Here is a 27,233-nt window from a genome sequence, read left to right as displayed (position 1 = left end):
CATGGCTCACGGGCCCAGCCGCTCCGTGGCATGTGGGATCTTCCCGGACCAGGGCTTGAACCCATGTCCCCTGCTTCGGCAGGTGGACTCTCAACCACTGCGCCACCAGGGAAGCCCTGGTATTGTCAGTTTTTTGAAATTTAGGCATTCTAGTAGGTTTGTAGTGGTAGCTTATTGTTGTTTTAATTTACAGTTCCTTAATGAGATACAGTGTTAAGCATCTTTTCATGTTTTCATTTTTCATCTGTGTATCTTTTTTGGTGAGGTGTCCATTCTGATCTCTTGCCTATTTTTTAATTTTTTTTTCTTAGTTTTAAGTGTTCTTTGTGTTTTTTGGATATAAGTTCTTTCTCAGATATGTGCTTTGCAAATGTTTTCTCCCAGTCTGTGGCATGTCTTTATTTTCTTAACAGTGTCTTTTGCAGACCAGTAGTTTATAATTTTAATGAAGTCCAATTTATCAGTTTTTTCTTTCATAGGTCACACTTTTGGTATTGTATCTAATAGGTCATTGCCAAACCCAAGGTCACCTAGGTTTTCTCATATGCTATCTTCTAGAGGTTTTATAATAAAGGTTTGTGTTTTTATGTTTAAGACTATGATCCAGGGCTTCCCTGGTGGCACAGTGGTTGAGAGTCCGCCTGCCGATGCAGGGGACACGGGTTTGTGCCCCGGTCTGGGAAGATCCCACATGCCGCGGAGCGGCTGGGCCTGTGAGCCATGGCCGCTGAGCCTGCGCATCTGGAGCCTGTGCTCTGCAACGGGAGAGGCCACAACAGTAAGAGGCCTGCGTACCGCAAAAAAAAAAAAAGACTATGATCCATTTTTAGTTGATTTTTGTAAAAGATGTAAAGTCTGTTTCTAGATTCATTTCTTTGCATGTGGATGCCCAGTTGTTCCAGCACCATTTGTTGAAAAGACTGTCTTTGCTCCATTGTATTGCCTTTGCTCCCTTGTCGAAGATCAGCTGGCTGTAGTTAAGGGGGTCTTCCTCTGGGCTCTCTGTTCTGTTCCATTGATCTATTTGTCTGTCCTTGTGCAGATCCACACCGTCCTGATTACTGTAGCTTTAGAATATAGCCGGGAAGCAGCAGTCCTCCACCTTTGTTCTTCTCCTTTATTTTGTGTTGACGATTCTGAGTCTTTTGCCTCTCCACATAAGCTTCATAATCAGTTTGTCGCTATTCACAAAACTTATTGGGATTGTATTGAATCTATAAGTCAAGTTAGGAAGAGCTGATATCTTGACAATATTGAGTATTCCTAACTGTGAACATGGAATATCTCTGCATTTGTTTAATTCTGTGATTTCTTTCAGCAGTTTTGTAGTATTCCTCATGTAGATCTTATACGTATTTTGTTAGTTTTTTTTTTGGCTGTGCCGTGTGGCATGCAGGGTCTTAGTTCCCCGACCAGGGATTGAACCTGCGCCCCCTGCAGTGGAAGCATGGAGTCTTAACCACTGGACCACCAGGGAAGTCCCATTTTGTTAGATTTCTAGCTAAGTATTTCATTTTTGTGGGGTGCTGATGTAAATGGTATTGTGTTTTTAATTTCAAATTCCAATTGTTCATTGCTGGTTGATTGTTTTTTGAAATAAGAAAATATGAATCTGTGCTGATCGGAAAAAAGTAGAGCTGTACTAAGATGTAAAAAGGAAAAGCTGATCACCCCTCACCTGCCTCACCCCTGGTGCCAGCATTAAAACATGGCCCGTGCCTGTCAAGACCTTTCTCCTTACTCAGCAGACTTGCAAAACATACAGGAATGTGGTCAGACAAATGGAGTTTTTTACTTTTACCACAGTAGAATCACACCACACCGCGTAACTCTGCATCTTCCTTTTTGCAGTTAACAATTTATCATGGCCAAGCCTGTAAATAGTCAATGGATACAGATTCCGCCTCCTCTCCCCCAGTTCTTTATGCATGTACATTTGTGTACACTTTCACACTCACACACGCAGAGAGATTATTCCACAGAAAGAAAGCTGTTTATATAAGGTATGGGCATTTTGTTTTGGTATTTTTTTTCTTCTTTTTTCGTCTGTTCCCATCCCCACCCTCAGTCAGGTATTCTGAACCAGTAACTGTGTGCTGAGTGATAGATGGATGTGCAAGCTTGCTGTCCTGGTTAGACGCCAAGTTAAGTGTAGAAATTATGTTGTCCTGTGAGCCCCTCTAGGCTGGGCTGAGCACAGGGCCGGACACATGTGTAGCGGCTGGGAACCTAGAGTTTGGTTCTGGTCCTCAGTTTCTCCATCTGTGAAGGGGTCATGGTGATAGCACGGCTTCATAAGGTGGTTGGAAAGATAGGGTGAGATCATGCGTGTCACATAGTAGGTGCTCCGGAAATGTGAACTCTTGTCACAGTCTTTGTTGTGGGTGATGGGCTGGAAAGGGGGCCTGCCCCCTGCTGTGAGAAGGAGGAACTGGGCTGGGGAGGGGTCGCCTGGTGCCTGATGCTCAACCTGTGTACTGGGTGTGGGACCATCAGAGCCTAGGGGTGGGGGAGATAGGCCCCCTCCCAGAGGACCTCCCCGGCCTAATTGTGCTGTTTTCTCCTCTCTGCTTTTCCAGGACAAGCAGTTGCGCATCTTTGACCCCAGAGCCAAGCCCGAGGCCTCCCAGGTGAGTTGTGTGGGCAGCGGAGCTGGATTGAGGCCCCAGCGGCTTCAGCAGGCGCGGGCAAGGGCAGCTCAGCCTCTGACACACAGATTCTGCCACGCCCCGTGCCCCTGGCCGAGGCCTGGCGGGTACGTGGGGGTCACCTGGGAGGTGGCTCGAGGCTCTTTCTGGGAAGCATGTTCTGGGTCTTGGGAGGATCCAGCTTTGATCACAGGGTGGGGGCAGCCAGGCCGCCCACAGGCCTTCGGTGGAAGCATCCTGTGGCTTCAGGAAGCTAATTTGAGATTCCAACTTCCTCTCCTTTGAAACCCTCATCTCTACCCACCTTTCCTGGTACGGTCAGCGGAGGCCAGCCACAGAGGAGCCAAGAAGATCCAGCCCCCACCCTCTGCACCCCTCCAGGCCCTGGTGCTGGGGGGCCTGCCTGATCTGTGGGCCCCGGGCGCTGAGCGGGTTCGGTTTGTGTCTGGCTGTGCATGGGTGCATGTGGCCCTTTGAGTTCCAAACGAGGAGGCCAGGCGATGGGTTCATGCTGCAGGCATTGAGCCACTGGGGACTCGTTCATTCATTTGAGAACAACTTGGTGCCAGGCATAGAATGTTCTGTGGTGAACGAGACAGATACGGGGCAATTGCTGGCGGGCTCCTCTTGCTGGAGTGATTTAGTGCTTCCCTGAGGAGCTGGCTTGGGGCTGAGGCCTGAGTGCTGCTGTGGACGGCCTGGGGCGGGCTGAGCTTGTCCTAGGAGCCTGAGTCAGGGGCTTGTCACCTGTGCTTTGGGAGCCATTAGGGTTATAAGCCGACAGTGAAATGAGCGGATTTACATTTTTAAAAATTCTTCTAGAAGCTGAGGAGCCTTCTTTCCTGAGGAAGGTGCAGTTCAGGGTTCTGCTGCCAGCTCGTGGGCAGAGCTCCCCAGCGAGGCCCCAGGCCCAGCAGAGATGCCTCATCTCCATTTCTAGGACTTGTTCCCCACCCGGGGTCAAGGGTAATCCACCAGTCTAAACCCAAGCAGTAGTAGCGCACACAGACACACACACACAGACACACACAGACACACACACACACACACCCCTCCCCTTCATACAGCCAATTGCAGCTCTTTCCCAGGGCAGTGCAGTCAGCTCCACCTCTGACTGGCTGAAGACCAAGAGGAGGCCCCATCCTGGCAGGTGAACCAAGCCCAGCAGAAGTGGCTTTAGCTCCACCCTGGCCTTGCTTCCTCGAGGCTGGGTCTTGGTTCCTTGGTGTCGTCGCCCCTTGGCTGTGGTGGAGCTATGTGAGCCTCAGGGCAGCGTGAGCAGTGGGCCTCACTGTAGCTTTCTGTGTTAAATAACCTTCAGTCTTTGCCTGGAAAGGGGCCCCAGGCTCAGCTCGAGGAGGGAGACTGAGGCCCTCTCCCCGCAGCTTTCTCAGGTCACCCTCTCCTCCCCAGGGTCCAGGCCACAGCGCCCGGCACCTCCATTCCTGCCCCAGCTAGGCAGTGCCTCTGGCCAGCTCATCCAGCTGAACCCTTTCCTCCTTTCTCTCCTCCTCCTCCAGCAACTGGGGGCAGTCATGGTGCTGAGGTAGAGATGCAATGGCTGCCGTCCAAGGGCTCCAAGTTCAGAGAAGAGGGAGGGAGCCCCCCTGAAGGGGGTTTCTGGGCCGAGGAGACCCGGGAAGAGCGTGGGTTCTCCCACCCCCTCCTAGCTCCTGGGACGCTGCCTGTGCTTGGCCGCTTGTGCGGGGGCAGCAGGACCTGGAATGCTGCCCTCTGCCTGGCCCTGCCCCCCACTTCCGCCAGGGCATCTGGCCCACACCTGGCTTCTATTAAGAAAACTGCTGCTGGCAGCCAGGGTCGGTGTGAGCCGAGGGGCCAGCTCGGGGGAGAGGCCTTCTGGGAGTGCCTTCTTCTGAGATCCTCCTTCCCCACTGGAGGGGGTACTGGTGGGGGTTGGGGAAGAAGGCACTGCCCTCCCTCCAGCTTCTGCCCTCCCTGCCCCACTGGCTGTCCCCATGGCCTGGGGGCTGGGCAGGGAGGCCTGGGGAGTCCTCCCTCCACTGTCTTTTTTGGGCCCTTCCTCTGGAGACTGGAGCTTGGAGCAGGGGATGCTTGGGCGGCTCCCTCCTGTTCACACCCTCTGCTTTGTTTTTAGGTTGCATTTATGACGGGTTATTATGTCCCAGGCTCTTGGCACGCACAATCTCCTTCCACTCTCCTGACCATCCTGTAAAGTCAGTCCTTTGGTTATTTTTTCCCCCAGGGTTTCACAGCTGAGTGGCAGAGGCAGGTTCGGTCCATCTGACTCCGGAGCCCCAGGCCTCTCCTGCCCCTTCACTGTGCCAGAGCCCCAGTGGGGGTGGCCGAGGCCCTGAAGCCATGGCCGTGCCAGGGAAGTAGAAGCCACAGCTGAGGGGGTACCAGGGGTGGTGAGCTTTGACAGGCTGGTCCAGGGCAGGAGGGGGCCAGAGGACCTCTGGCGTGGACAGGCGGAACTGCTCCTTCCGACCACCCCGTGTCAGACAGGCCTGGGGGGCCAGCATCTGCAGCCCAGGACTGAGCCTGGCTGAGGAGGGGTGTGGGTGAGTGATGGGGGTCTTACCACCGGAGAAGGTCCCCTCACCCTAGGAAGGAGCCCAGGGCCGCTCTTCCAGTCGCCCTGCCCCACACAGGAAGCGTTGCTGTGGCGACAGAGGGGGGATTTGGCTTCACTGCAGCTGGAATGCTGGGTATGCGCCTGCTCCTGGCGCCCCTGTACTGGGCAGGCGCAGCCTGGCCTCAGCCCCTCCTGTTCTCTCCTTGGGGCCAGGTGTGGGGGAGACATGGGGGTACCGAGGGGCTTCTCCACGAGCAGGACACCTAGCTGCCTGTAAGAGGGAAACCCCAAGGCCTGGCCTGTAGGCTCGGGATCACCATCAGCGGCTTCCTATGACAGGGCTCAGGTTCGGGTGGCAGGGTGCCTGGGTCCCAACTGCAGCCTCCCCTCTACCCCAGGAGAATGAGAATCCGGGGATTTGGAGGGAGGGCTCCTCCTCCCCGAGTCCCACTGAGGTCAGCAAAGAACTTGCCATTTTTGAAACTGAAAGTCACTCCAGTGATCTGGGGATAGAGGAATGGGGAGGGGGTCCTTGGCCTCCCCTCCAAGTTGCTGGGGCTTCCTCTGGCCCCTGGGGCAGACTGAGCTGGGTGTGCCCATGTTGGGTGCACTGGGCTCTGCCTAAGCTCTGACCTTGTCTCCACCTCCTGGGTGCCATGTCCTCTGAGACCCGAGGTGAGAGTGGAGAGCTGTGGGGCGAGCAGGACTCGCCAGCCCACAATGCCCTGCCCATCACTGCCTGGTTCCCCCAGTGTGAACTCGTCCAGGGAGGATTGCTGGAGACCCGAGGTGCCTGGGGGCAGCCAGCATCCTGGGCTCCTCCTGGTCTGGGCTCTGCTGCCTTCTGGCTGTGCCTGTCTCCTTGCCTGTCCTCCATCAGCTCCTCTTGTGCAGACAGAGAACAGTAACGGTTGGTGTAGGTGGCTGTCCTACTGGGTGACTTGGGGCAGATGGCTTCCTCTCTCTGGGCCTCTGGTTTCTCTGTGTGTGAAATAGGAAGGTGGAGACACGGGCCAAAGAATGTTCCATCCAAACCTGTGCCTCTGGATGAAAAACGCTCCCTCGCTGTCCACAGGCCCTGTAGACCCTGCTCCGCCTCCTCCTCTCCCCCGACCCCGCTGCCAGCTGTGCCGGCCTCTTCGCTCTCCGAGACCCCGACTCTTCACAGATGCTGGTCCCCACCACTGGCTCACGCCTGCCAATCCTTCACATCTTAAGTGTTACCCTAAATCCACTGCCCTCAATTATACTCTATTGTACCCTGTTACCATGCTTCTAAAAAATGCACATTGATGTGTGCCGGACACAACCCTGAGCGCTTCGCCCTCCACAGTGGGTCCATCATGGTGCTCTTTGTGTGGGTCAGGACACTGAGGCACATCCTGGGACGAGGCTGTTGGTGGCTTGGCTTTCACCCAGCCAGTCTGACTCCAAAGCTCGCACCCCTAACCCCCCACTTACAGCAACTCGCTGACATAGTTATTTCTGTTTGGTTCACATCTGCCTTTCAACCTGTACGTTCTATGAGTTTGCGGACCTGTATGTTCTATGAGTTTGCGGATCCTTTCTATGAGTTTGCGGACCATGTCCCCAGTGCCTAGTGTCACATGCAACTCAAATATTCATATTATGAAAGAACAAGTGAGTGAGCAGCCCTGCTTCACCCCGGACGTGACCATCCATCTGAGATGTGTTCGGCCCCACTGCCAGCTCCCAGCAGAGTACCTGGCCAGGAGGAGGCCTGCACGGCTGTTGAATGAATGAATGGTGTGCTAACGTAGTGCGAGCCGTCTGGTGCTCCTTACGTGGGATGTTTGCACACCGATGAGAGGGCGAGAGCCCATGTGACACTTCTGATTGACCCTGGGGTGTTGGTGGCGGAGCTGACCCTTGCCCTGACCCCACAGCCCATCTTGCGTAAAGAGAGGGATGTTGGGCCCTAGTTCTCAGGCTCCAGCCCTGACTTCCTGTGCCGACTACAGCCGGGTGGGAAGGAAGCAGTGAGAAAAGCCCCTTGAATGACACGGAGCCGTTTCCGATGGTCTCCCACGCTGGGGTCGGCTTCCGCGGGCTGGGGAGGGGGCGCGGGGCCAGCTCCTCACAGCCGCCTGGCTCCCTCATTCATTCCCAAGGAGATCGTGGGAAGCTGGGAGGAAGCTGGCCACAGTTTGGGGTGAGCTAATTTTGGTAACAGGGTCTTTGGTCTCAGGCTCCAGGGGCCAGGGTGATTGGGAGGGAGCTGTTTGCATTTCCTCTGGCCCCCTCAGCTCCCCCCTGCTTGGGCCCGGGGGACAGGGCCGCCTGCGGTTTGAACTCATCTCTCCTCCCAGGGGCCCAGCAAACCTTCCTGCTGGCAGCTCCAGTACCACGGGAGGGCCAAGAGGGGCACTCTTCTGCCCTCTCCAGGGACTGTTCCCCATGCTTGGCACCAGGCCCTCTCCCTGGCCCCCTGGCAGCGTCAAGAGGCAACAGTAATACTCGTAATCCCTCGATTTGCACGGCGCTTTGTGGCTGGCCTGTTCCTATCACATGTGGTCTCAGTTGATCCTCGCGACAGTCCTGGGAAGTAGGCAGCCCAGGCCACGAGCAAGGAAAATGAAGTTCCGAGAGGGCACTGGGGTCCTCAGAGCCCGAGGATGGTGACCAGCAGCCAAGTGCCTCCCCCTGGACACCTGCAGAGGCAAGGACGTGCCGCCGTCCTGAGCCCCATCACCGCAGCAAGAGGGGCCTGGCCATGAGCAGAACAGCCCGACAGGCCCCTTACAAGGAGGGAGACTGAGCCCAAGCTTCGTGGCCAAGTAGGCCCTCTGGGTGCAGAGCTGTCCCCAGCTGACCCCTCCTGCCCTCTGGAGGGCTCTCAGGTGGGTGCCCCCCCCACCAAGGAGGCCCCCAAGGCTCAACTCAGTGCCATCTTTTTCCTCCTCCAGAGCACGTGGGCCCATGAGAACAGCAGGGATGGCCGGCTGGTGTGGACAGGCATCCAGGAGCACCTTGTGTCCACCGGTTTCAACAAGGTAGGTCTCCTCCCAGAGGAGTAGGGCATCCACACCAAGAGGGCGGGGACGAGGCCCACTGGGGGGGGGGGCTGGGGCCAGCTCCAGACCCGTCCATATACGGCCCTGTGTGCAGCCGGGTCTCAGAGCCCCAGGGGACCAACGGCTGTTGAAAACGGGCAGATTCCATCTGCAATAGCTAAGCCTGACCCTGGGAACTGCGGTGGGCCCCCCCAGGGACCAGAGTCCACAGAGGGAACCGCCCCTTGTCCCTTGTCACCTAAGGGTTCTTAAAGGGGCAGGACATGAAAACCCAAACTCTCCCTCCCTGGCATGACTTACCCCCCCCACCCCACCGAATGCTCTGCTCTGGGGCGAGTGCTCCCATGCCAGGCTGTGTCCTTAGTCCCTGGGTTCCGGGCTGGGCCCCTCTGAGCCCCTCTTTGCCCCCTCCCTGCAGATGCATGAGCGTGAAGTGAAGCTCTGGGACACCCGGCTCTTCTCCAGCGCCTGCACCTCCCTCACCCTGGACACCTCTCCCAGGTAGGAGTGGCTGGCGTGTTGGAATGGCTGGGGGCGTTGAGGGCCCAGTGATGTCTGTAAGTGCACACTGCTGGTTGTGGGGCAGGCTTCTGCCCGGGGGCTTGTGCTGGTGTGTTTTGGCATTTGGGGAGGGGACTGTGACTCGGCGGTGCGGGGACAGGGAGTCTGGGGATGTGCTTGATTTTGCTGTGAGTGTTCTGGTGGAGCCAAAGACTGAAGAAACTGAGGCTACGATTATGAGGTGGCCGCGGGGTGACGTGGGGTCAGGTGGGCTGGCAGGTCTGGAGGCTCCAGTGCAGGACGGAGGCAGGCCTCGGACCTGCAATTTCTGTGAGACCTCAGCCCTGGCCACATGCTTGTCACTGGTGGTCCTGGGCGGGTTGGGGGGTGCAGGCAGCCTGGAGGTACAAGTGCACCTCATCCTTCCACCCTCCTGGAAGCGTGTGCAAGAGGGTTTATGGTGGTGCCCCACGGGGTCCTGGCCCAGCCAGCTCTGTGCAGGGGCAACCCACGCACCAGGATGCCCGCTGAGGAGATGAGGTACAGGAGGCTGGAGGACTGCAGCCCGGCTGGTGCAGGAGGTGGTGGGACCTGGTTCCTGTTCAGCTGTGACTCTTGGGGCGGCTTGCTGAACACCCCACCCAGGCAGGGACCTGGGAGGTCAGAGCCAGGATGGGGCCTTGGTCCTTGGATATCCATTCAGCCCCTTCCTCTTCCGTTTTACAACTAGGGAAACTGAGTCATAGAGGGCGTGGTGACCTGTCCAGGCTCTGGGAGCAGTGAGGGCCGTGTCTGGGGCACGCAGGGCTGAGTGCCGTAAGAGCTCCTGCCAGGGCGACCCCGCTGAGAGCCCCCAGAGAAGGGGAAACCGTCAGGGTGGCACTCCCATCCTGTCTCACAACCCAGGGAAAGCCTGGGGTGCTGAAAAGGCCCAATTTGCAGATGAGGGAGGCAAGGCTGAGTGAGATCCCATAGCAGTAGGTGTGAGGCCTCTGTCTGCTCTTGGCCCTGGGGATACAGTGGGATGTTACCAGGGTCCCCCTGCGCTGGAGGAATCAGGGCCCCCAGGCCTTCTGGCTTCATGTCCAGCAACCCCTCCCCCAGCCCTCATGCTGCACTGATATCTTGTCCTCCACGCCAACCCAGGCCAGACAGCCCCTTCCCTATGGGGCCCCCCAGCAGAGGGAGGGAACTGGCCCAGCCCGGAAAAGGGAGCCAGCACTACCATCAAATGCTCCTCTCCCCACCACTTCCTGCCTTCCAGACTCCGCCCCATCTGTGCTGGCCCCACCCCCACCCCAGGAGCAGCCCCTGCCCAGCCCCAGTGTGGCCCCTGGGGGAGTTAATGATGCCCAGACCCCATGGTGCCACTGGCCAAGGCTGACCCTGTAATTATAGCAGTTAAGAATAGCCTCGCAGGGCCAGCGAGGCCTGGAATTTCTCAAATCACTCCCAGATGGGCGGCCAGGCCAGTGTCCCGCCCCCTTCATCCCCCAGTCCTGGCCACTGCCCCACTGGGCCCACGCCCTTGGCAAAGGAGCTGGGACTCTCCAGCCCTCTACAAAGCTGGTGGATGCCAGGGATGCGTGCCAGCCTCCAGGCTGGCCTGAGAGGTGGTGGGTCCCCTACCCCCAGGCTCCCCAGAAGCCAGAACCCCTCAGAAGCCCCCTGGGGTGTTGGGGGCTGCTGAGTGAACTGGACTGAAGGTAGGAAGTGTGCAGGGTGTCAGCTGTGGGCACGGCATGGGTCTCCACCGCACCCGCTCAGTTTCTTTTCTATTTTACAGATTTTCCATCTCCATTTGGGCAGAACAGTATGAACTCTTATAAGAGCTATAGGGGGCCAGGGGTCAGGTACATGCCCCTCCCCATCCTCTCCCAGGGAGGACCCAGGGCCCCACCCTCCCAGGGGCCTCTGTCTCTGCTCCCATCTGTGCCCTTCCCCTGCTCATCTGTGTTGTTTGTGGAGCATACCTCCCCATGTGGGACGCGCAGGGCAGCAGGTCCTATATGTAAAGCTGGGCTCGGGCAGCAGGTCCACAGATGGCTGCCCTGTACTCCCTGTGCTGGGTGGAGGTGGGGGGTTACCGGCAGGGCCTGGGCTAACGGAGCAGCTCGTGCTCCGGTCCAGGAGACACAGAAACACCACCACCTGTCTCGGGTGCCCTGCTCCTGGGCTGGGTGAATGGTCAACGGTATCGGCCCTGAGCTGAAGGCAGATGGAGATTTTTCTCCACACGTTACCAAAGAATAAAAGCTGAAGCCAGAGAAATCGATCTTCTCTTGAGGTCGCCCTGGCAGCAAGCCTCACAGGGTCGACGCTGGGAGTCTGTTCTGCTTCTTCACACTGAGGTGTCCACCTCTGGCCAGAGGCACTGGCCCTGCATCCCAGCGAGTTCCCTGGAGGTTGGGAACCCCCTCCCTGCCTGCCTTCTGCGGCTCTCAGTAGCCCCTCCCCTCTCCTGGAGGGCCAAGCCCTCCCCGCAAGGCTGGTACCCCCACCTCCTGGGCCAGGGAGCAGGTGTTGGGATCCGTCCCTGCCTGCTGTGAGCAAGCTGCTGTCTTACCGTTTCCGGCCTGTGATTCTCTTCTGTAGAGGGATCACTGGACGTGAAATGGGAGCATGTGTAGCCCGCGTGGCACAGGGCCTGTGGCAGCGAGGACCCAGCAGTTGGGGGCTGGCGTCTCCCCACAGCAGGATCACCCTGGGTAGTGGCTGTATCTTGGCTTGGTCCCCGACTCGTTCCCTGGCCCTCTCTTCGTCCCCCGGCCCCTCATCTGATGGGATGCCCGAAGACCTTTTCTGGGAGGGCTGGCGTGAGCGCTCAGGCCCCTTTCTGTGGGCCCCACCACTCACCCCGCCCCTGCGGCCCCACTAGCCAGGTTTAGCTTTGCAGCGAAAACATTCATTCAGCAGCCACTGTGTTTAGCAGCAGCCCATAGACCCACAATGGCCCCTTTGACGGGGCCGCCAAAGGGGAGGGCAGGCCTCGCCAGAGCCATTCCCCTAATGGGACCCAGGCCCATAGGAAATCCACCTGGGCTGCTGCCTCCGCTGCCTCAGGAAGAAGGGGCCCCACCCAGGCCCGCTGCCACCACTCTCTGCCCACCATGACCCACCTCCTCCCTTCTCATGCCAGAACCCTCAGCAGCCGATAATTGAATCCAGAGCCTTGTGTGGCCGGGCCTGACTCTGCACTGACATCAACGCCCAGAACCGCAGGGCCTGCTCCCCAGGCCTGGCTGGGCTGCCTCCTTCCCGCCAGGGTGAGGCTGGGGGCCAGGGGCCATGACCCATGCAGGGAGATGGGCATGGGGCCGCAGGGAGGCTCGCTCTAGCCTTTGCAGGGCCTCTCTGGCTCCAGGGGCACCTCCCTTTGTGCCACAGGGTAATAGGAAGAGGTGCTGGGCGCATGTGTCTGTCACTGTTCCTAAGCTCCCAGCACCTGGTCCAGGCCAGGGCTGTGCATAGCATCCCTGGGGGCCCTGCCCCCACCTTGGCCTGTGGCTTCCTGGAAAACACTCCCACTTCCGGGGTTTCTGGAAAGCCTGGGTACTTTACTCAAGTGCAGAGAGTAAAGGGGCATCACAGGGCCACCTGCCCCTAACAGCCCTGGCTCAGTCCCTGCCTCCTCACCCAGCAAAGAGCTCCTGCCATTCAGGATCTGTGCTGCTCCTCTACCAAGGCCCTTTCTCTGTAGCTAGAGCAGGAGGCTGGGAGCAAGGTCTTGCAGCCTGAGCCCATGCAGAGGGGCCACAGGACTGCAGGAAGGGCTGGGCCGTGTGTGCCATCTGGTCCAGGACCATCCATGAGGGCCTGGCAGGACATGGCTCAAGGCACCTCCTCCACAGAGGAAGGCAGGCGGTGAACTGCTCATCAGACCCATCTCTGAGGAGGGACCCTTGGGGGTCATCTTGGCCTGCGTCTGCCATGAGCGTCTCCCCAGCCTCTCCCAGGAGCCCTGCAGCTCCTGCTGGCAGAAGACTGGGCCTGGGAAGGGTAAGGCTGCCCTAACCGTTCCTCTACCCGGAGGTTGAAGTGGCCCCTTTCCTATCCCTGCTCCCTCCTGGTTCCCAGTCTCACTGGGAGGCTGGTCCAGGCACCTCAGTCGAGCGGACTGAGCAGACACAACCCAGGGCAGGACAGCCTAGGGCATGCTGACTAGGGCCTGGTGCCTCCTGGGGAGAGGGGTCCCTGGCCCCAGCTTCCCCACAGAGAGGGCTGTCCCTTTAGGCTGACCCTGTGAGCCCCCACCCTCCCTTAGTCCAGCCCGGATACCCTGGGGCCATGCCTGAGAAACATGCTTGTTTCTTTTCATCTTTTATTTTTCTTACAAAAGGCTTTCATATCATCATTTGTCTTACAAAAACCAAAGTCCTTGTCTCTGAGTTTGAAAAACATTTTCCCAGAATAAATGGGAAAGGATCTTTTATAAATATATTTTAAAAAACAAAAGCAAAACTTGTTCCTAAAGCATCTTTCTTTCCAGTTTCTTTTGTTCCTTCACTTTCTGGGGCTGAGGCAGTCTCACCCACCCCATCCCCAGTCCCACTCTCCCTCTGCTCTCTTTTCTGGGGGCTTCCTTCACTGGCCCCCAGAGTCTCCTTGGGGTGGGGGGCTTGGCAGCCCGGGCCTGTGTTACCAGCACACGGCAGGGCCCGCCCCACCCCAGAGGTTGCATGTTGCAGAAGACGGGGCTGACGCCATCCTCTAGGCACTCGGGCGGGGGGTGGGGGGACCTTAGAGGTTATCACCTGGGTCCCAGCTTCTTACAGATGAGGAGACCAAGGTCCAGAGACGGGCAGGGACTTGCTGTGGTCACACAGCCCCGGTCCTGACATGTCCTCATCGTACAGATCTGAGAACTTCCTTGATCTGGCAGCAGGAGGGCCCTGGCCAGTCCCAGTGGGGCCGAGAGCCTGGCCCCGACCGTCCATCACTCCCAGGCTTAGATGTAGGGCTTAGCTGGGAGGGACCCCTGGGGGCCGGGCCCCGAGTAGCCCATGAGTGGCACCTCACACTCAGGCCCGGCAGGCGGGACCTCCCCACCACCCTCAGTCGCCTTGGGGCCTGGCTCCAAGGGGGCCTTCACCCCCTCCAGCTCCAGGGGCCCGGCCCCTGGCCCCACTTGCCCTTTGCCCTGAGCCACAGCTGCCGCGGCCCGCCCCCGCCGCACACAGAAGGCCGCCCCCACAGCAGCCAGCACGGCCAGGAGCACGGCGGCCAGGGCGGGCGCAATCAGGAGTGGCAGGTTGCCCTCTCGGGCCTGGGTGACTGGGGCGTGGTTGGAGCGGACTGCCGGGGGCGTGCGGGCCTCCCCACAGGCCTCCTCGCTCTCAGGCACCCTTCCGGCCCCCAGGGGCCGGACGCAGATGGAGTAGGTGGCGTTGGGCCGCAGCTGGGTGACCGTGTACTCTGCGAGTGAGGCCGGCAGCCGCAGTGTCACCGGCCGTTTGTCGGGACCCGACAGGTTGCGGTAGGTGAGGCGGAGGCTCCTGAGCTGCACGGTGCTGCCCTGCAGGTAGCGCTGCAGTCCCACCCGCAGGGAGGTGGGGCTAGCGGGCTCAATGCCAAGGGGCAGGGGCTGGGGTGGCTGCATGGTGGCCGGGGCAGGGCTGGGCCTCGGCCCTGGCCTCATCCGGCTCTCACAGTACAGGCCCGTGAAGCCCTCAGGACACAGGCACTCCAGGTGGCCCCGCGCCCCCAGGTGGCAGGTGCCCCCACTGAGGCAGATGGATGCCGGGCAGTCCTGGGGCTGGGGGGCAGGACCCATGGTGGGCGGGGCAGGGGGTAGTTGGCTCAGGGCCTCAGTGGTTGGCTCCGTGGGGCTGAGCCAGGTGGGAGCCATGCTGGAAGGTGGGGCTGTGGGCGCCCACACCGTGGGCCTCATGGTGGGCACCGCGGCCGTGGTGGTGGTGGCCGGGCAGCCAAAGTCGGCGTAGTCAAGGTCCAGGAGCAGCCGGCCGGCATTCTTGGGTGGGAAGTGGCAGCGTGTCTCCTCGGGGCTGGCCAGCGCCACACGGCTCTCCCGCACCCAGGGGCCGAACCAGCTCAGGGGGCACACGCAGTTGAAGGGGTTGCGGGCAGCTGCCAGGAGCCGCAGGCGGGGGAAGAGGACCGAGAGCTCGTGCGGCAGGGCCTGCAGGCTCAGGTTGCTCAGGTCCAGCTCCTGCAGGGCTGCCAGGCCGGCCAGGTCCTCGGGCCGCAGCTGGGCGATGCGGGTGTTGCCTGCCAGCCGCAGGCGCGTCAGGCCCCGCAGGCCCCGGATGGCGGGCGGCGCGAGCTCCAGCTGGTTGTCGGCCACGTCCAGGTCGTGGAGGTTGCGCAGGCGGCCAAAGAGCCCCTCGTCCAGCCGCTGCAGCCCCAGGCCGGCCAGCCGCAGCGCCTCCACGTTGGCGGTGTCCAGGATGCCAGGCTCCAGGGCTGGGAGGCTGTTGTGGCTGAGGTCAAGCAGCAGCAGGCGTGGCAGGTGCAGCGGGGGCAGCGCCCGCAGCTCATTGTCCTGCAGTTTGAGCTCCAGTAGGTGGTCGAGCGCGTCAAAGGCGCCGGGCTGGATGTGGTGGATGCGGTTCTTGCCCAGGTAGAGGCGCTCCAGGCGCCGCAGGCCACGGAAGGTCTCGTTGGTGATTTCCCGAAGCCTATTGGCAGTCAGGTCCAGGTTGCTGAGGTTGACCAGTGGCTGGAAGACCCCACCAGGCAGGCTGGCAATCTGGTTCTGTGACAGGTCCAGGAGCTGCAGGCCCGGCAGGCCGGCAAAGCTGCCCGCATCGAGTGTGGTGATGCCATTCTCAAAGATGTACAGGCCCACCGTGTCGGGCGGCACGTCGAGAGGCACGGTGGTCCCCTGGCGGGCGGTGCAGAAGACTGTCTGTGGCTGGTTGCATTGGCAGCCGGATGGGCAACCCCGCACCCTGGGCTCCAGGGCCGGCAGCAGCAGCAGCAGCGGCAGCAACAGGGGCGGGGGTGTCTTGGAGCGCATCTTCTGGTCCCTGGGAGCAGAGAGGAAAGCGGGAGACCCTGAGTCAGGGGCCCCAGGGGACAGCCACTCCAGGAAGGACCGGGAAGGGAATTCCCAGCCCCCTTCTCCACTCCCCGCCCCCAAACCCAACAGCATAGAGTAGTTATGAGTCAGGTCCCTAGTGCCCTGGCTGGGTTCCTGTCCCTGCCCTGTCACTTCTTCGCTATGTGACTTTGAGCAATCACATGACGTTGTTATGATATCAGTTGCTACTTCCTGCGCTGACACCAGGGTTCGGTGGGCTGATGCACACAGAGGGGGGGCCTGGCCCCCAAACACTCAGTGACCACAAATAACCCCCTTCTCCTTAACTCCAGCCCTTTGGCCTCTCTGTGGCTCAGAGAGAACACGTGGTCAAAAAACATCAGACTCTGTGCCCTCCCCCTAAACCACCCCCAAAATCTCTGCTGAGGTGGACAGCGAAGGAGGGAGAATGGTGGGTTCTGGAGCGGCAGCCCCTCCCGCAGCATCTGGGAGAGACCAGGCAGGCAGGCGGCCGAGCATGTAAGTAGAGAAGCTGCCTGCCCTGGGCCACTGGCCGCTGCCGCCGCACTCTGAGTCCTCTGAATGAGGAGAGACCACAGCAGGAAGACTTCACGGGGAAACTCTGGGATTGGTGTTTTTCCACTTGTGAAGTCAGACCTGCCTAGGACATGGCCAGCAGGAGAGTTCCCCGGAGAGGCAGAGGAGGGCTGGAGCCCTTGGCAGGTGTCCCTGCTGTGGGAAGGGGGGAGGCAGGGAACCTTGGTCTTCAGATCCCCCATCTCTGAGCCACGATGAAAGAACTAGAGGTGAGGGGCCCCCAGCCTCCCTGGGCTGACCCAGGTCTCAGGTTGGGGGACGTTGGTTGTGTGGTGGCCCGGGAGGCAGTGTCAAGCCTGGAAACGCTTCGCAGATCATATCCTCTATCGTTTCTTGGGAATCCACTCTAGGCCAAGCCCTGAGCAAGAGGAGCAGCAGCCCTTCCCACGTGCGCGCAGCACTGAACGTCTACAGTCTTCTCGTTTAGTCCCCCAGCAGCCACTCCAGGTGGAAGCTGTTCTCCTCACTCCCAGATGACAGGAGAAGAGGCTCCTGGAGGTGCAGTGACTTGCTGCTTTTGCACTCCCGGAAAATCTGAGCCAGAGCCCAGGTCCTTAACCACATCCAGGTGTGGCTGGGCCTGCCCTCCTGATGTGGGGCCCAGTCCTGCCCAGGTGGGGGTGGCTCCCCCAGCCGCACCAGGCTCCCACTCGTAGCTGGAACTGCCCGAGACAGGATAGGGCCACAGCATGGGCCCCCCTTCACTCAGGCTCCTGCGGGCAGCCCGGAGGCCACCCCAGCAGCGGTCCCCACACTGTGGTTCCCTAAAGTCCCCGAGAGGCCGGCATGCCTCCCCTCCAGGTGCCTCCTACTCTCACAAGGGCCTTTTGTGCTGGGGCTCAGCCTCCCCTTCCCGCACGCTGGCCAGCCATCCAGCCACACAGGTAGCGTGGCCCCCTACGCAGCCCATGTTCTGCCCAATGCCGTCGATCGGGCTGCCCCTCCCCAAGGATGTGGGCTCCTGGAACGTGAGGCGGAGGAGGGGCATGTGGTCCCCAGGAGGCCACTATGGTGTTGGGCCAGCTCTGACTAAAAGCCCATCACCAGGTTGGGCCTGCCTAGGCCCTGCCCACCTGCAGGGTCTCCTCTGCCCCTCACTAGTTAACACTGATGACTGCCCTTCAGAGGCCAGCTAGGGAGGCCTTCCCTGACCCCAGCCAGTGCCGCCTGCTCTGCTCTCTAGATTCTGCTGTACCCTCCCTGAGGGGAGGCCCTGTTTTTGCTCCCTGTATCCCAGAGCCCATCTTTTGCTGAGTGAATGGCAGAGGAGCATCTTGCACTCAGCCTCAGATGAACCTCAGCCAGAACCCGGGAGGCCTCGTGTGCCCCCAGCCCTGCCGGCGCCATTCCCAGGGGGCTGTGTGTGCCACACCTGGCCTCCTTCCCTGTGGGGACCCGCTCCACCCTCCCTGACTCAGAAGGCGGCGGGTATGGCCTGGCCTCCAGATGTGGGCTGTGAGCAACCCCCACCCCCTCATGCACCGGGGGGGTGAGCTGCCTCCCCCTGAGTTAACCCTCCTGGTGGGGGTGGGGGTGGCAGGCAGGGTCAGGAAGGGCACAGCCAGGCTCTGGGGTGGGAGGGGACCTTACACTTGGCCAGCCTGGCCACCCCTACAGCTTCAGCTCCCCTGAGCCTTATAAAAGATCACAGTTAAAAGCTCACACTCCAGTCAGGCAGCCCTGGGCCAGGGGCACCCGAACTGTGAGGCCACAGACAGCAGCTTTCTCTCAGTTTCCTCATCGTCCACCTGGGCATTCCAGAATGGACACCTCCCAGGATTGGGAGCACTTAGCTCCGAGGAGCCAGGTATGTGGTCCTTAGGGGCCTGGGATGCTTACTGGGGGGTGTTTCCCATTCTGCATTGATGAGGGGACCAGCATGGGCTCTGAGCTTCACCTGTAGTCTGCTGGCCCTTTAATCAGTAAAGTCATCATGGGGGAAGGAGGCAGGAACACCGGGGGTCTGTCTGGCCACAGAGGCAATCTGGGTAAGCTGATGGAGAGTGGGCGTTGGGTCAGAACAAGAGCAGCTGGCATTCTGGGCTGGGGAGACCCCAGTAGGCAGCAGCTACCCTGCTTCCAGTCCACAGGATGCACGGATGAGTGCCTCTGCCTGAGCCCCATTCCACCTGTCCAGCAATGAGCTGGCACTGGGGCTTGGGAAAATGGCAAGCTGTGGGCTGTCAGCTCCAGGGGGCTCTGCCACCAAGAACAGATCAGAGAGCCCCCAGAGGGGACCCAGAGGGCACTGACTGACTGGAGGGGGCCGGTGACACGGCAGCAGGAGACCAGCTCTGACCCTAAATAGCTTCCCAGATCCTTTCTCACCTGTGGGCTTTTTTTCTTAGCAGCCCTGCTTTACTTTCTGGAGTTGTTCTGAGCACGTGTTGTGGTTCTGTGTTGTTCTGTTTGTTTTAAATGGGGAGGTTCTTTTAACAAGTTCTGGGAGCGATTCCGCCTGTCTGGGTGCGTGCTGGTGTGTGTGTGCATTGGGGGTGGGAGTGTCTCGTTGGGGTCATGGCTGCCCTGGCCCTTGCAATTTCAGCAGCCCTGAAGGACCAGGGGCCTGGGCTTTGATATCTGATCTGCTGACTCGAGGCAGGGAGGTGGGCCCTTTCCCTCTGCAAAGGGTGTGGGGAGAGTTCTGGAGGTAGCCCTGGGATTTGAGGGGGGGGGGGTGGAGGCAGGAGGGCAGAGTGTCCAGGGCCTCCCCTCCACTTGGACTCGCCTTGGCCTGGCCCCACCACAAGGGCCCTCCAGGGGACAGTGCTGGGATGGGGCTTTGGGGTCTGACTGCCTGCATTTGCACCCTGGCTGCATGATAGCCTGGCCACAGCCCTTAGCCTCAGTTCCCATCTGTGAAGTGGGGGAGGCTGGGTACAGCGCCTGAGTCTCAGGGCTTGTTTAGTTTGTATTTGGAGGACATTCTAGGTGGTCAGTAAACACTACCTAGTGAGGGTGTCACCCATAAAACCTGAGTCTTGCCCTCCGCATGCATGGGGTGAGGATGCCATGGTGTGAGAGGGGCTTCACGCAGATTTAGGCACAGACAGGAGGCCCCCTGGGCTCAGGGTGAGGCCTCTACGCAAAGGCTGCCCTCCATCCTCAGGCGTGGAAAAACAGGAGAAGCTAGAGAGAACAGCCTGGGAGGTGGGAGGAAGGTGCCTTTAGTTCTAGAAGGGGGTGGGGGGAAGTGAGCTGTCCTTTGGCCGGCAGTTCAGCATGTGATGGGGGAGGAGGGGGAGCAGAAGGAGGGGCTCAGTGAGTAACGACATCATCATTTCAGCTCTCAGGGGGACCCAGAGTGTCCCCACCCACCCCCAAGTGTGGGACACCTGGAGGCACCCACTCATAGGCCCTGGATCAGGCAGGGACTGGCAAGTGAGTGGAACCCCGGGCCTTCGGGTGACCACATGAGACCTCAGGCTGGAGCATCTCCTGTGCCTGGCCAGTGGGGAACAGGAATGGGCAAACAGAAGCAGGCACACGTCCCTTTCCGTACCCAATACTGCGGAGTGGGTACAGGGGTCTGGAGCTGCAGATCTGACCCCACGGCTCTGGGCCTCTGGCTCCCAGTGCCGGCCCGCCAGGGTGAAGCACTGCCGGCCAGGCCTGGCAGCAGCCCAGCCCAGGAGTCTGCCAACCCCCCAGGCAGGCGGGACCATGCCGGCAGCCAGGACAGTTGGCTCCAGTTTCGCTGACGTGTCTGAGGAGGCTCCAGGCCCGGGCTGGGTCCACCATTCTCCCCATCCCTGGGGAGAAGCAGCCCTTGGCCCAGCAGGTTGGGGTCTCTATCCTGGGCCCTCATGGAAGGGGCCGAGGGGGCTGAGCCTCAGGTTCCTCGGAGATAGCCCTCTTGGGGGGTGGTCCTAGCCCTGCCTTTTGATTAAGCCCTGCCCTTTGACTGGTGGTGGGGGTACCCACCAGTCTTGGCGTCTCTGCTTTACTTACTCCATCACCACCCTCAGCGGGTTCTACTCACGCTATGGGTAAGTCCTGACACTCCACACCATGAACTCATCCAGGCTTCCCTTCCGTCTCCCACCTATAGGGCTTCTCAACTCCAGCTGCACATCAAAATCACCAAGAAGCTTTAGAAAGTTCCTAATGCTCACACCACACCCTCCCCCGGCCAATTAAATAAGAATTTCTGGGGTGAGACCCAGGCAGGGTTGTGTTTTAGCGAAGCTGCTTGGGTGGGTCTCCTGTATAGCCAGGCCTCAGATCCTGGGGCAGAATATTGCCAAGGGGGATAGTCTGTACGTCAGCCCGTCTCCCTGTCCAGGGAAGAGTCTAGATCCCTGAGCAGGTATGGCCAGCTGGCAGCACCAGAAGAGCAGGAGCTGGACCTCCTCCCCCTTCCCCACTCCATGGCAGGAGCTGCCTGGCCCCAGGTGGGTGTCTTCTGTGGCACTGTGGGTGACTTGGCAGCTGCTAGACCTGTCAGCCCAGGGCAGGGAGACCAGTGACTAAGGCCAGTCCCTGGCTCAAGTGAGCCCTCAGGGTGGCAGAACATGCCTTCTCAGCAGAGGTGCCACTCTGCTGGAAGAGGACACCTGCTGCCCCAGGAGCTATGTGGTGGCTGCGGCCCAACTTGAAATGGGCTGGTCCAGATGCCACCGTCAGCACGTGCAGTTGTGATGCCACTGGGGCTGGGCTCAGACATGGGGCTTGCTCACTGCCCTGTCCCCACCCAGGGCCAAGCACCCGTCAACTAAGGCCCTAACTCTGCAATTAAACCTGAATTTACCAGAGGAAGACCTTAGTCACCAAGGGAGGCCACCAGCCCCAAGCCGGCTGGGCCCAGGCTGTCTGGGGCCTAGACAGGGTCTGAGAAGGAGGTAGCCCCAGAGGGGTCTTGCCCTTCTCATTCCATCATGCCCAGGGTCTCGGTTACCCTGCAGCAAAGGAGGCCCTTCCTGGGGCCTGTGAGATGATCGGTGGGCAGGTGGGGTTGATTAGGGGAGCCACAAGTCTGCCTCTCACCTCTCACTGCTGCCCACCCAGGCCCAGGGCCAGGGGGGCCCCAGTGGCCATCCCAGCCTCAGCCTCTTCTCAGTGCAGGCTAGCTCTCTCCTTCCTCCTTAATTAAATCTCTCAGGCAGCCTCTGAGGAATGTGAGAGCCTTATTGCGTTCCCTGGGAGGAGGCGGGTTGGGGCCCTTCCCCACCTTGGAGAAGAACTGGCCCCTCGCCTGTTCCCACCCCCCAATCCTAAGGTGGCCCAAGGGAGTCTGCTCCAGCCTCCTCATACCCAGGGAGGGTGGAATGAGGAAAAGCGGGGGAGGCCGGCGGGTCTGGCCGGCCAGGCGGCCCAGCCAGCTGAGGGAAAGCAATCCGGCTGACTGTGGAATGTGGAAACTGATAAAAGGAAGAAGGCTGAGCCCCCGCCCACCCTCAGCACACCCCTGCCCGCCCCCAAACACAGCCCTGCTCTGGTCACGCGCGCGCAGACACATGCCCACGCCAGACACACGCCCACTGGGCTGTGCTTTGGGACACACACGCACACACACGCCCTCCCCCTTCTCCAAGAACTCTCAAATTCCACAGCAGTGAGGGGAGCTGGTTTTCTTGGCAGTGCGGAGCCTTGGGCTCCCTGGCCCAGGGAGGGGACTCTGAGGGGGGCTCCGGGAGGGATCACTAACCCTGTTAAGTGGCATTGCTGTCCTTCCCATGAGCTCAGGGCCTGCCAGTGGTCAGGGATGCTTCTGTGGGCAGAGGCTCACCCAGCCTTCTCTCTGGCCACCAGGGGAACTGGCTGGCTGGCCTACTGAGGTGGGAGCTGCCTCCAGGGCCCAGCTGAGACCCTGCTGTCCTGATCCCAGGAACTGCTACCCACTTAAAAGCCCCCACAAGGACTCAACTCTTTACCTGGGACTTGTCCTAGCTCACCCAGGACTGTAGTGGAGGTGTCAGGAATGGGAGCCAGGAGCTGGATGCATCCCCTGCCCAGGGCATCTCCCTGGGGGCGTTTGCCAGAGGGGACTGCCTGGCGAGAGCACTGGTCTGGGCACTGTCTGAGGGGCTTCTCATGTTGAACCCCTCCTCCTCCATGTCCAGGGTCTGGAGAGAGTGGTGCCATTCCAGCAAATACCCTGGGACACCAGCCCCCACCTGCTCACTGGTCCCAGGTAGTTGTTTCACTGAAACATGAGGCCAGGGGAGGTGGGGACAGGCAGTGCCCGGGCCCCCAGCCTGGCACGCGTGTGCTCATCCTCCCTCCCTGGGCCCAGGAGAGGCCAGATAATGGTCTGGAGGGAATCCAGCTGGGCTGCTCATTACCAGAGCCCTCTTCCTGCCTCTGACACTCTGTTTACAGAAGCTCCAGGGGCTGATTCCCCTGGGAGAAGACAGCAAACTCAGGGGACTACTCTCCCATCCCCCACACTGCCTGCCTTAGCCCTGTTGGGCCTTGCCAACAGCTGGGCCTGCTGACCCCACTTGGAGGTCACCCACCCAGCCACCCCTCTTTGCCCCCAACGCCCAAAGTCCAGCCTAGTGGGAAGGGACCTTGAGATTTAGTTCAGTCCCCCAGCCCTAGAAGCTCTTGGTCTGGGGAGGGGGCTCTGGGTCCTGGTGCCACGCCCCAGAGCCTCACCTGTCCTTGGTGCAGAAGGCAAGCAGAGGGACCCTCAGGGTCACTTCCTCCTTCCCACCTTTCACACTCCAGCCCTTGGCCCCAGCGGGAGAGGTAGTCAGCTACCCTGGTGTGGTAATCGTTAACAAATGGGGGTGAGGCAGAATGGCTGGCACTAATCAGCTGGCCTGCCAGTGACCACAGGGGACCTCGGCAGCCCTCAGGCTGCAGTGCTGCCAGCCCAGGGACACAAAAGACTAGGCTGGCTCCAGGCCATTGGGTTCACAGCCTGAGCAAAGCCCCTTCCCTGGCAGGGGCAGAGATGGGGCACCCTGATACCTGGAGTACAACCCAGTCAGCCAAGGTCTGTACCCCATTTCAAGGGCTGCATGCCTGTGGGCCCCTTGCTCTGCCCTGAGTGACAGAGCCCTCAGGACGGACCCCAGGCCGTCGATCTGCACAGGGGGACAGGGGTTAGGGGTATTCATGCCCAGAACCAGTGTCACTCCAGGAGGTAAAAGTAACCCAAGACTCTGGCTTGGCCATCCCCTCAAAGGGGTTTGTTTCATAAAACTGGTCATGCCGGAGGGCCCAGCCGTGGGAGGAGGGAGGGGGTGTTTATTTTGTCTGCTTGCAGCCCCGCGGGCCGGTGAGCCGCGTACTCGCGCGTGCGCGCACCCCGGCCGTGGAGCTGTCGGAGCCCGAGGACTGCCAGATAAGGGGGCGGGCCGGGGGCGCACGGTGCCCGCCCGCCGTGCGTCCCCGAGTTGATCCAGTTGATCGTGCAGGACTGGGGGCCGCGTGCGCGCCGTGAGTGCATGTGCGCGCGGCGGAGGTCGGGGGGGTCCGCGCGCGTGATCGGCGCGTGTGCACAGCCCGTCCCCTGTTCCCGCCCGCAGCCCCCCAGCCCGGTAGACACTCACCGGGCGGCGGCGGCGGCGGCGGCGGCGGCGGCGGCGGCGGCGGCGGGAGCCGGGCGGGACGGGCCGCGGCCTCAGTGCTTCCTGGCCCGGAGGCCGGAGGGGTCCTGGGTCCTGAGGTCTTGAGGTGCCGAGGCAGCCGCGTCCGCGTCTCCCCGCCCCAAGGCTTGGGCTGCGGAGTCGGCTCGCGGGAGGTGGGTTCAGTCTTAAGAGTCTGGGGGCGTGGCCGCCATAGGCGGGGGGTGTGGCTGTTCCCTATTGGCCGAGGTGGGGCCGACGGAGACCCGCCTCTCCTCTGCTGAAAGGGTCATTCGGCCAAGAAGCCAGGTCCTCACCCCGCCAACTCCCGACCAGGCGGGCAAGAGAGACCTTGCTTGGCTCCGTCGGGAGTCAGGAGTCCTGCGGTACAGTCTGGTCTGCCACTAGTTTGTAATATGACCCTGGCAGATCCCTTTTTCCCTGTGAAGAAGCGAGCGAATAATCAGTGAGACCAAGCATCCCAAACCTGGATGCCTGTGACATAGCAGGCAGGTGATAAAAACTCGAGGAACGGACCCCAGAGCCTGTGGAGACCTGGGGAGGGGAGACTCAGTAGCTATGACCTGTCCCAGTCTGCCAGAGTTTCAGGTTTTACAGAAGAAACTGGAAATCTGGATTTTTTATGTGAAATCTTTCCGTGTTGTTGTTGGTAGCTAATCCCAATTTCAGAAACTCCTGGCTAGGCCACACACACAGATCCCTTCTGAGAGCCTCATAAGTACAACCTCTAATGCCAAATCTGAGTCCTGGGGTCGTTTTGCTGTGAGCACCTCTGGACCACTTTCCTCATGTCTTAGATGAAGGGAGCAACACCCAGGAAGGGGACATGATAGACTATCCACAGTTACCGGCAGCTTCAAGGTCAGAATGTGCTGGGGGGTGCTGGGCTGAAATGTGAGGTTGGGCCTCGCTGTCAGTAGGTGGGGCCTGGGTGCTGCTGACAGTGGCCCTTAATGGGGCAGAAGGGGTGGGTGCCAGGAGCTGGGCTAGTCCAGAAAAATCCCCTGCCTTGGAGGATTCCAGGAAAACACTCTGCCCTCCTCCCCCTCTGCACTTGTGGTCAGAGTCATGCCTCAGAGCCTTTGGGGACCCAGCTCAGCTCCTAACTTACAGCCGGCTCCAGGACACCCGCCACCCCGTCCAGCCCAGCCCACAGTCAGGGCTTGGCTGGGCCAGCTCAAATCTCGGGGGGGGGCCTGAAGGCTTATCCCAGCAGGCTGGGCCACACCAACTTGCAGGGGTGGGGGGGTTGCATGGTGTTTGAAGGACTGGATCACCTCCAGAAGGCAGGATAGTCTCCGTGTCCAGTCTCTAACAGGGCTAAGCAGGGTCCAGGTGCAACGGTTACCTCCCAGACTTTTCTTCTCAGCTCTTCGCCTCCTCAGGACCTCTCCCCAACACGGCCCCCTTTCAGGATGGGCAGAGGTCTCCACCCCATGCTTTTGTTGTTATATGTGGCTGTGGAGTGTGCCTTACACACCTCTAAACGTCCGTTCCTAGGCCAGTGCAGGCCCTCAGGTGTGCTTCATTTGGCTCCTGTGGGACTTTTTAAAAATTTGAAGCCATTGCCAACATTGAAAAATCCAGTAGTTTCACATTAAAATGGGACTTCCCAGCTTGCCTTGAGTGGGAACTCTCGGCCAAGGCTGGGCAGCAGCTGCCCCCTGTGACCAAGGCCCAGACTCACAGGTGGCCCCAGTCCCCACCAAGCCTAGTTGTCTCACACCAGGCTGCTGCACTCCTTCAGTTTCCTGAAGCATTTGAGTTTGCGGTCAGCTCAGACTGTCCCTATGCCTCTGCCCTTGGGCCCTGTGTCCCCTAAGGCCCTCAGGAGACCCCAGCCTGACTCTCCTCTAGGAACAGGACTTCCTGACAGGTCCTGAATCTTCTCGCCTCTGTGGCCATTTCTTGCTGATAGTGAGATCCCACCTGCCTAAAGGATCCATCCCCTGCCCCAATCCTAAGCCTGGACTCACACAGGCCATGCTCCTGTCCACCCGGAGGTTCAAGGACAGCTTCCAGGAGGCCCCCCTCCCCAGTATGTCCATCCTGTCCTCATTTGGCTTCAAGGCACCACCTGCCTTAGAACCTGGTTCTAAGGGAGCAAGGGAGTGGGGGGCAGGGTTTGGTTCAAGGGGGTCCCCACTGCCCAGCCTGGGTGACAAGAACTGGGGACCTGTTCTGCTTTGGACCAGTGCCAATGCCAGGATGTTTAGGTGGTGGGTCTGAGTGGGAGAGATGGGCTGGCAGGGAGAACCAGAGGAGGGCTCTTGAAACTGTATTTCCTGGCAGGCTCACTGCGGTACTTCCTGTGTTATTTGCAGCAATATTGGGAAAGCTGATGGGAGTATCAGGGGGTAACCCCTCCCCCACGTGATCCACTTGATACGACCATGGTTCTGCATCTTCTGGGACTTGGGCTCAGGGGTAGGTGGCAGGTCTGGGCTCTAGACGTTCTGTGGCTTTGAGTCTGGAGGAGACCCCTAGATCTGGGTCAAAGCCTTTCCCAGTGGCAGGCCCAGATGCCAGCCCTCCCCCATTGCCATGGCAGCAGGAGAGATGCCCATGCCAGCTTTCCCACCCTCTGGCCCTATGCCAGGCTGGGGCTTGGTTCTGCATTCCAGACCCAGACCTGGCTTGGCTCTCTTTACAAGGCCTGGGGTCAGGCCCGTGCCAGCTGTTGGCCAACTCTTGGGGCTGGGTGCCATGACCCCATTTCTTGGCCTGTGCTGTGGTGGGTAGGATGCTCCCGCCTGACGGAGCTTCTCAGGTAGCTCTGCCTGAGGCGAAGAAGACTGGCCTGACCTGTCAGAGAAGCCAGCCCTGCCCTCCTTGACTTCCTGCCCCTGCAGCCCTAGCACCTGAGTCACTGGGCCAGCCAGCTGGGCCTGATGGGGCAGGGGCACAGGGGTACCAGGTCAAGCCTCTTAAAGAGGTTGGTTTAGAGCATAGGTGAGCCATTGATGCCAGGGTGGAAACTGCAGGCCGATTCCCCATTTCTTGCCAAGGCAGCAGCAGGGTGATGAGAGTCCCTGCCCAGCATACTTGCTCTCAGACTCTTGTTTTCCTTCCTCCTGCCTATCTCCACACGGTGACTTCTGCTCAGCACAAATCTCATCCTCTCCCTCTTCACTTAAGATGTGTCATTTGCTTCTCTATTGCTCATCCGATGGGGGGAGGCAGAACCCTCCTCCTGATGTACTAGGCCCTGCTCTGTGTGGCCTCTACCCACCCCATCCTGAGCCTAGCCCCTCACCCTTACTGCCCAGACCACCAGCCATGTCATTCTACTCCCTGTTCTGCAAACAGGCTGTGCACCCGCCTGCCACAGTGCCTTTGCATATGCTGCCCTTT

The 27,233-nt window shown here is 60.1% G+C and overlaps 2 protein-coding genes across 4 annotated transcripts in view; one reads left to right on the top strand and one right to left on the bottom strand.

Moving 5' to 3' along the window:
- Positions 1-27,233, top strand: part of CORO7 (coronin 7) — a 57,934-nt gene that overhangs the window by 20,378 nt on the left and 10,323 nt on the right. For both annotated transcript variants that reach the window (XM_012533250.3, XM_049699535.1), the window contains 3 exons: positions 2,580-2,630; positions 8,133-8,219; positions 8,659-8,741. In XM_012533250.3, coding sequence (XP_012388704.1) covers positions 2,580-2,630; positions 8,133-8,219; positions 8,659-8,741 — 221 coding nt within the window. The remainder of the gene's footprint in view (positions 1-2,579; positions 2,631-8,132; positions 8,220-8,658; positions 8,742-27,233) is intronic.
- VASN (vasorin) lies at positions 13,045-24,247 on the bottom strand. 2 transcript variants are annotated; one of them, XM_004270232.3, is made up of 2 exons: positions 23,844-24,247; positions 13,045-15,730 (listed from the first exon to the last, which is right to left on the bottom strand). In XM_004270232.3, the coding sequence occupies exon 2, from the start codon at positions 15,718-15,720 to the stop codon at positions 13,690-13,692; it is 2,031 nt and encodes a 676-aa protein (XP_004270280.1). In that variant the 5' UTR covers positions 15,721-15,730; positions 23,844-24,247; the 3' UTR covers positions 13,045-13,689. The 2 variants fall into 2 exon arrangements, with proteins under 2 accessions (XP_004270280.1, XP_049555497.1); XM_049699540.1 differs by lacking the exon at positions 23,844-24,247 and adding an exon at positions 17,901-21,716 and having other exon boundaries at positions 13,045-17,814.

Source organism: Orcinus orca, chromosome 16 (assembly GCF_937001465.1).
Source record: "Orcinus orca chromosome 16, mOrcOrc1.1, whole genome shotgun sequence".
Lineage (NCBI taxonomy): Eukaryota > Metazoa > Chordata > Mammalia > Artiodactyla > Delphinidae > Orcinus > Orcinus orca.
The sequence above is the reverse complement of the archived record's forward strand: the minus strand, read 5'-3'. Positions and strand labels throughout refer to the sequence as shown.

Bases quoted from the DNA above. Each gene is read 5' to 3' on its own strand.
- VASN (XM_049699540.1), bottom strand. From the start codon at position 15,855: ATGCTGTTGGGTTTGGGGGCGGGGAGTGGAGAAGGGGGCTGGGAATTC.